Source organism: Amphibalanus amphitrite, unplaced genomic scaffold, assembly GCF_019059575.1.
Source record: "Amphibalanus amphitrite isolate SeventyFive unplaced genomic scaffold, NRLGWU_Aamphi_draft 000102F_arrow, whole genome shotgun sequence".
Classification (NCBI taxonomy): domain Eukaryota; kingdom Metazoa; phylum Arthropoda; class Thecostraca; order Balanomorpha; family Balanidae; genus Amphibalanus; species Amphibalanus amphitrite.
The window spans coordinates 125,302-132,914 of NW_024881597.1; the positions used below are offsets into that span (position 1 = coordinate 125,302).

The 7,613-nt window shown below is 46.0% G+C and overlaps 1 protein-coding gene across 1 annotated transcript; it reads left to right on the top strand.

Moving 5' to 3' along the window:
* Positions 1–7,568, top strand: LOC122380640 (lectin BRA-3-like). Its single transcript, XM_043363986.1, has 2 exons — positions 1–47; positions 6,912–7,568. The coding sequence occupies exons 1-2, from the start codon at positions 1–3 to the stop codon at positions 7,390–7,392; spliced, it is 528 nt and encodes a 175-aa protein (XP_043219921.1). The 3' UTR covers positions 7,393–7,568.
* The last annotated feature ends 45 nt before the right edge of the window (positions 7,569–7,613 follow it).

A 7,613-nucleotide genomic window follows, 5' to 3' on the forward strand; every position in this document is an offset into this window, starting at 1 on the left:
ATGGTCGTCCTTCGGCCTCAGAGTCGATCTTCACGTCCTGTGGTCAGGTGAGATGGCTGAGGGTCACCCGTTCGGATCCAGTGGATTACCCAGGAGGGACGCGTACCATCAGTCTACAGCTCTAATTAATGACTCGCTTTTCATTAATTAATGACTTATAAATGATTGTTTTCAACCTTTGTAGCCTATTTAACCCGCGCCCTGATGGGGTCTGCCGAGCAACGCGGTCTGATGGGGGGGGGGCATTTTGGCCCCCCCCTCCCAAGATCTCGAGAAACACGCAACATAGCGACAAGCGGCAAACGGCTTTAGATAGCCCCAATGAGGAACTACCTTGTGACCGAATTTCATTGACCTAGGTCGAACCGATGACGTCACAGGTCAGGTCAAAGGTCGAATTTTCACCGTTTACAGGCATTTCAAGAAATGCGTTGTAAAATCGAAAAAATGCATTTCATTGAAAATCATCGATGGGGAAATGTTCGTCAAACACATATTTTGCCATTTGAGGTCACTGATACCAGGTCAGGTCACAGAGGTCAGGTCACTGAGGGTCACAAATTAAAAATATCATGTGATGCATGTTTTATGGTCCATTTTATATGCCAAATGCGATTATGTGGGACAGGCAGCCCTTGGGGTCAGTTTAGATTATGTTTTGGTGAACGTCAGGTCAAGGTCAGGTCAAGGTCAGGTCAAATTCGGTCAAATTTCAAAGTTAATATTTTTGCATAAAATGGGTATCGATTCGATGCAGCTCGTCACGGGGAGTTCAATGGTTTTCTCCGTTTTGCGCTACGTGGTCTAGAATTGCTAAAAATTGAGTTAAAAAAATTGACGTCATCAATTTTTAACAGTTTTTCGCTATAACTTGGCCAAAAAAAGAGGTATCGATCTGAAATTTGGTATGTACATATATCGAAGAGCGAAGGGACTATCACATATATTCCGGTTTTTTCGAAATTCGAAAATTTTTCGAATTTTTTTTGAGTTTTTCTAAAAACAAATCATTTTTTTATTTTTGGGGATTTAAAACCCAAAATTTCGAAAATCCGAGATAGCAGTTTTGTAGCGCCGTCTATTCTCTACACAACCACATAAAGAACTTTAAAATTGTCTGTTAACTGTAGAATTGGTGAGCGTTTAAAGACGTCATGTTTTTTGCTCATTTTTGCTCGATCATGACCTCAGCTTGACCTCAATAACTTCTGACCCGAGGTGACCTGTGACTTGAAATTTTGTGTGAAGGTGTCAAATTGATGCCCGGTAAGGTACCCAGAATTTGGCGGCGCTGCACGCCGCCGTTTTGTCGCTATTTAAGAAAAAACACAGGGGCCCAAAATGGTCCCCCCATCAGGGCGCAGATTAAGATGACCTGATGGCGGCGATTTCGGATTAGTTTTAACCCTCGCCGGAACTATTGGTTTTATACATATGTGCAGGCCGAAGGGGGTTGGAACGACCCCCTTCGCCGTTTCGCCCCTGATGGAGCTAGAGCTTCGTGAAAAAAAACGGCGTGTGTGCCGTAACGAGACACAGCAACTAGTACCCAGTTTTAAGGTCTCAGGTCAACCGGTGACTCTGAGGTCAGGTTAAGTCGGCAAAGGCACGGGTTCGGTTTTATAAATAACTTCGCAAAAAACGGCCAGAGCCTTATTTTGGTATCATCATGGTCGCCTCGCTCAGACGCATCGAATGTTATACTTTTAGTTCGGTGAGGTCGACTTGAGGTGTTGACCTCGGGTCAAGGTCAGGTCACAGTCCCCCAGGTCACAAGCTTGGTCGAAGGAGGTCATATCACATATCATTCCATTCGGCAGGTCCTCCTCAGTCCAGTGGTGGCCTTCCCGACTCGCTACCTCAATTTGATGGGAAGTTATTGACGAAAAACTCTTATGACGCAAGTGACGTCATAAATGACGTCACGCAAGGTCAACAATACAAAATTGAAGCATGGGATCTTGCAAGGAGTGCATGAAATCACGATTCCGTGTGCTTGAGATAGTTTGAGATCGTTTCCGGCGCCAAAATAGCAGTTTTCATTTTTCCAATTGACTTATAATGGTGAGGTCACGTGACCCACCTGACCTCATGTGACCTTTACGAAAAAATCCAAGATATGGAAGTTGTGAGACCTTTGGAGGATACTACAGCCTGCAAGTTTCATCTCCTTGTAAAGGTTCTTCTGGCACTGAGGGCGTTGCAAAGTTGCGAAATCTGAGGACCATGCAGAGGTTCACTTATGACGTCATGGGCCAGTGACCTGAAATGACCTGAAAATGCTGTCGGTTTCGCAAGGTCCGACTTGAATCAAATATCAGATATGCCAAGTTTCAGCCTTCTATCTATGGCGAGTTCAGAGCTATCGTGAAAAAAATCCTATGGGTGGGGTGGCACCCCCCTCGGCCGGGGATGGTTTAAAAAAAAATGTCTGGCCACAAAAAATGACACATTTTGTAGCAATGACCCCATAAAATGGCTCGCCAAGCCAACGGTATTTGTGAAATAATGTCTGGACTAGTTTGATTAAAATGTTTTGCTCCAGGTTTGGTTGTTATCATCCCGCAGCTCGACGTTGAATAAAGTATCGAACTCTCTCAGGATGAGGTCCTGGTTTTGAGTTGCTCCGGCCAGAGGTCTATGCTCCGGCGCTTGATATGCACAATGAACATGGCCTCTTAACAGTTATCACGGGTGGAGAATGTTTGAAAAAGTTACCCCGGCCGGCGACCGAAAGTCAGAAAGACGATGATGCTCAAATATTTGTCAAAGGTTATCAACAAACCCCTATTCTGTGGCATAGAATAATGGATGTCTGCCGTTTGTACGTTTTTAGGGAAAACTGCTGCACACAGGTGCGGAAGATTTCGTAATTGTAACAACAATTTTGCAACACGCCTTAAAATTTCGGACGCATGTCACCTAGTGCTAGGTCAGGTCATCAGATCAAATTTGCTGGATGATCGTGCTAAAAATGCCATCATGCCCATTGCAAAGCTTATTCCGTGGAAGTTGCAACCTTCCCACACAAATCAAAATGTCAAATTTGACCGTTTTGACCCTCTTATTGATTTGAGCTCGCACATGAAATATTATTCACGACCGAGCCTTAACCCGCGCCCTGATGGGGGGGGGCATTTTGGCCCCCCCCCCCTGTGGTTTTTCTTAAATAGCGAGAAAACGGCGGCGCGCAGCGCCGCCAAATTTTGAGTACCTTACCGGACATCAATTTGACACCTTCACACAAAAGTTCAAGTCACAGGTCACCTCAGGTCAGGCGTTATTGAGGTCAAACTGAGGTCATGTTCGAGTAAAAATGAGCAAAAAACATGACATCTTGAAACTCTCACCAATTCTACAGTTAACAAGCAATTTTAAAGTTCGTTATGTGGTTGTATAGAGAAAAGACGGCGCTACAAAACTGCTATCTCGGATTTTCGAAATTTTGGGATTTTAACCCCCAAAAATAAAAAAAAAATTGATTTTTTTAGAAAATTTAAAAAAATTTCCAAAAAATTTTTCGAATTTCGAAAAAAACCGGAATATATGTGATAGTCCCTGCGCTCTTCGATATACATACCAAATTTTAGATCGATACCTCTTTTTTTGGCCAAGTTATAGCGAAAAAACTGTTAAAAATTGATGACGTCAAATTTTTGAACTCAATTTTTAGCAATTCTAGACCTCGTAGCGCAAAACGGAGACCACCATTGAACTCCCCGTGACGAGCTGCATCGAATCGATACCCATTTTATGCAAAAATATCAACTTTGAAATTTGACCTAATTTGACCTGACCTTGACCTGACCTTGACCTGACCTTGACCAAAACGTGACCTAAGCTGGCCCTTAAGTCTGTCTGACCCACATAATAGCATTTGTCACGTAAAATGGACCATAAAACATGTATCACACGACATTTTCATATTGTGACCCCCCAGTGACCTGACCTCTGTGACCTGACCTGGTATCAGTGACCTCAAATAGCAAAGTATGTGTTTGAAGAACATTTCCCCATCGATGATTTTCAATGAAATGCATTTTACTCGATTTTACAACGCATTTCTTGAAATGCCTGTAAACGGTGAAAATTCGACCTTTGACCTGACCTGTGACGTCATCGGTTTGACCGAGGTCAATGAAATTGGGTCACAAGGTAGTTCCCCGTTGGGGCTATCCAACGCCGTTTACCGCTTGTCGCTATGTTGCGTGGTTCTCGAGATCTTAGGGGGGGGGCCAAAACGGCCCCCTCCCCATCAGACCGCGTTGCTCGGCAGACCCCATCTGGGCGCGGGTTAACCCTCGCCCGCACATGCCATTTTCCCATCCTAGAACGCACATGGGGGGGTGGTTGCCACCCCCCCCCCCCCCAGCGCCATTTCGTTCCTGTTGGAGATAGAGCTTCGCGGTAAAGACCAAAAAGATTCTTTGGGAAGAGACGAATCCAATGATACCCAGTTTTACCTTCTCAGGTCAGTCATTGACCTTCCAGGTCACGTCAAACAAAAAAAATGTTGCTGTTTTAGGTCACCGTTGGATATCAAGCTCATCATATACCGATGACGATGCCGTTTTCTGGTGCCAAGCCAGCTAGAACCTCTTTGTAACATTACCCGACCAGATTTTTGCTGCTGAGGTCATTTCAGGTCAAGTTAGGTCAAGGTCAATTATATGTGTTTGTATGTCTGTGTGTGTCTGTGTGTATACTGATGTGTGCACCGAGTGTTTATGTGTCCATATTACATAAAATCATGATCTGAGAAGCTTTTACCAAAAAAGCAGTCAAAAAACTTTACGAAAAGTAAATTAACCCTCGCCGGCACAGGCCATTTTGCGTCCTTCGACGGCACAAGGGGGGGGGTTGGTACGACCCCCCCTCGCGTTTGGCCCCTGATCGAGCTAGAGCTTCGCGGAAAAAACGAGCGTGTTGCCCGTCACGAGACGAAGCCGATGATACCCAATTTTAAGGTCCTAGGTCATCGGGTGACCTTCCAGGTCAGGCCAATGACCCGAAAACCGGGAAAATCGGGACCTGTTAGAAAGTCGTAAATTGTGGCTGCTATGTGGTTTTCCAGGGTGCTGATCACGAATATCGTGTTAGTTTTGATCAGAAATGATGTCTTTAAGCATTTAGACCAGGTCGGGTCAGGTCAGGTCAGGTCAACCGGTAGGGGTTGTGACGGGTATTCGTAATACGTGTCAGCCGCCTCTGACAGCTTCGTAACATGTTACGAAGGCACCAAAACTACTTCGTAAATGTTCAAATGGTTGCCAAATTCGAATTCAGCTCCAAAAACTAGCCTAGAAACATGTAAAACTCGAAAAAGTGAACCGAGGTCACCCGAGGTTACCAAAGGTCAATGACCTGACCTGACCTTCAGGTGACCTTGACACCCACCCTAATGTATGGGAGCGACATCAAATCACATGTTTGAACGTTTGAAACCACGAAAAGCTTGCAAACGCGCGGCTAATGTTAGCAGACATACGCCGAATCGCGATTCCGGCCAAACATGGTCTCGGAAAAGAGGTCACAGGTCAAAGGTCATTGGGGTCAGGGTCATGAAATTTTCAGGGTAGGTGTAAAATTGATCAATGCGAGGGTACTGAAAGTTTCGTCGCGATCGGCCGTTTTTTACGCGAGTTATTCGCGAAAAACCTTAGGGGGGGTTGCATCAACCCCCCCCCCCCCTGTGCCGGCGAGGGTTAAGCTTGCCTAAAACGCAATTAGTTTAGATGACCTAGGTTGACCTTGACCCTGACCTTGACATCTGTACATCGTCGAACAACATGTTCCATGACAGGTGGGAGGTAAGACTGGCAAAAAGGCCGAAATCAAGGTGTCAAAAGCTCACAAGGCCCATAGCCAACGCAAGATGTTGAGAATTGATCATTTGGGCCATGACATGACCTGAAAAACAAGGTCATATCTCCGAAACCAAAAACCGCAGAAACTTGAAATTTTCAGTGGACATCAAGAAAGGATAGAGAAGCAGCTATGCGAAAAATCAGGCTTCTAGCTCTAAAAATGTTGAGTGCAGAGCAGAAAGACTACCTGGGGGGGTGGCAACCCCCCCCCCCCCATGTGCGGGCGAGGGTTAAACGAGTAATCGAATGCTTTGTTTGCAGTGTTTAAGCTCCGTTATGTTCATGAACTGTGAGAAAAGTTGTCGGAGAACGCTAAAATCAGAGAAATTTGGCTTTTGATGATCTATGGTGATTTTATTATTGAGCTTGCCTAAAACATGACCAGATTTCTCTGGTCACGTTTGTCAATCTTCCAAACGTCGTTCCGCTTCTCGCCTCGTAGCCCAGTAGCCGAGTTAGAAGGAGCGTGAAAAGTCCACCTCTCGACTCAACGTGTTACGATAAGGCCACCACCCTAGCGCGAGTTAAGTTGGGGGAGCCTTGAGCCCCAGCAGCTCGTCCTTCTACCTCACTGATATTACCCTCGTCCTGTCTTGTGATGTTATTACAGTGCCATCTTACGATAACGGCCCTTAAATATGATTAATTCTGTTTGAAGAAACATGTCGGGCTCCGCGATGAAAAGACTTAAAAACATAGAAGCTCCAAAATGAAAATAAAGTAAATTTTCAAGAACTTTTCAAGGAAGATAAGAATAATGAGAGACGCTTTTATAGATGGCAGTTTTTTTCGTATGGAGACAGCTTTTAGGATTTACAAAAGTGGAAAAAGTTACCCCGGCCGCGCCGGGGTCGGTTGAAAGTTACCCCGGCCACGGCCGGGGTGGCCGGGGCAGGTTCTCCACCCATGACAGTGATGGTCTGGAGTGGTTGATGGGAAGAGTCATGCCATAGCATAAACATTGATAAAGAGACATCTCACCAGGCAGTGAAGCGGAATTCATCCCGCATTCACCGATTAATTCCCATGTCCTTTTATTTCCAGAGACCCGCGAGTACCGATCGCCACTATGCTGTACCAACTGCTGGCTGTCTTGCTGTGCGCCGGCCTGGCCTCGGCTGGCTGTCCGACCAACGTCGAGTGGCAGGAGTTCGACGGCTTCTGCTACTGGCGCTCCACCTACGCCACCTCGTGGCAGCAGGCCGTTATCGCCTGCCCCACGGTTGGCGTTGGTTCCCAGCTCGCTTCCATTCATTCTCTGCTCGAGAACGCCTTTATCATGCAGACCTACGACTTTGCCGAAACCTGGATCGGCTTTAACGACATCGCTCAGGAGGGCCAGTTTCAGTGGTCGGACGGAACCCAAGTGGACTTCTTCAACTGGGCTCGTCAGCAGCCCGACAACCAGTTCGGCCAGGACTGCACGCGCGTTCCTCAGCCTGACAACCCGCACGCGGCGGAGTGGGACGACACAGCATGCGACAAGGAGCACTTCTTCGTTTGCAAGATGCCCGCTACTGTCTGAACAAGTGCTGCTCTCGCTAGCTCTGTCATGTGACTGGGCAACTAGCACCGGACATAGTGCTGTTTGACTGTAGCTAAAATCTATAGAGTGCCAAATGATATGAGTGCAACATTAATGTACATTTGCATGCGTATTTATTAAATAAATAAACCAAATATCGATTACATACTAAGAACTGAATTGGTTTCAACACACACCAAATGGTTACAGTTTGTCGTGGC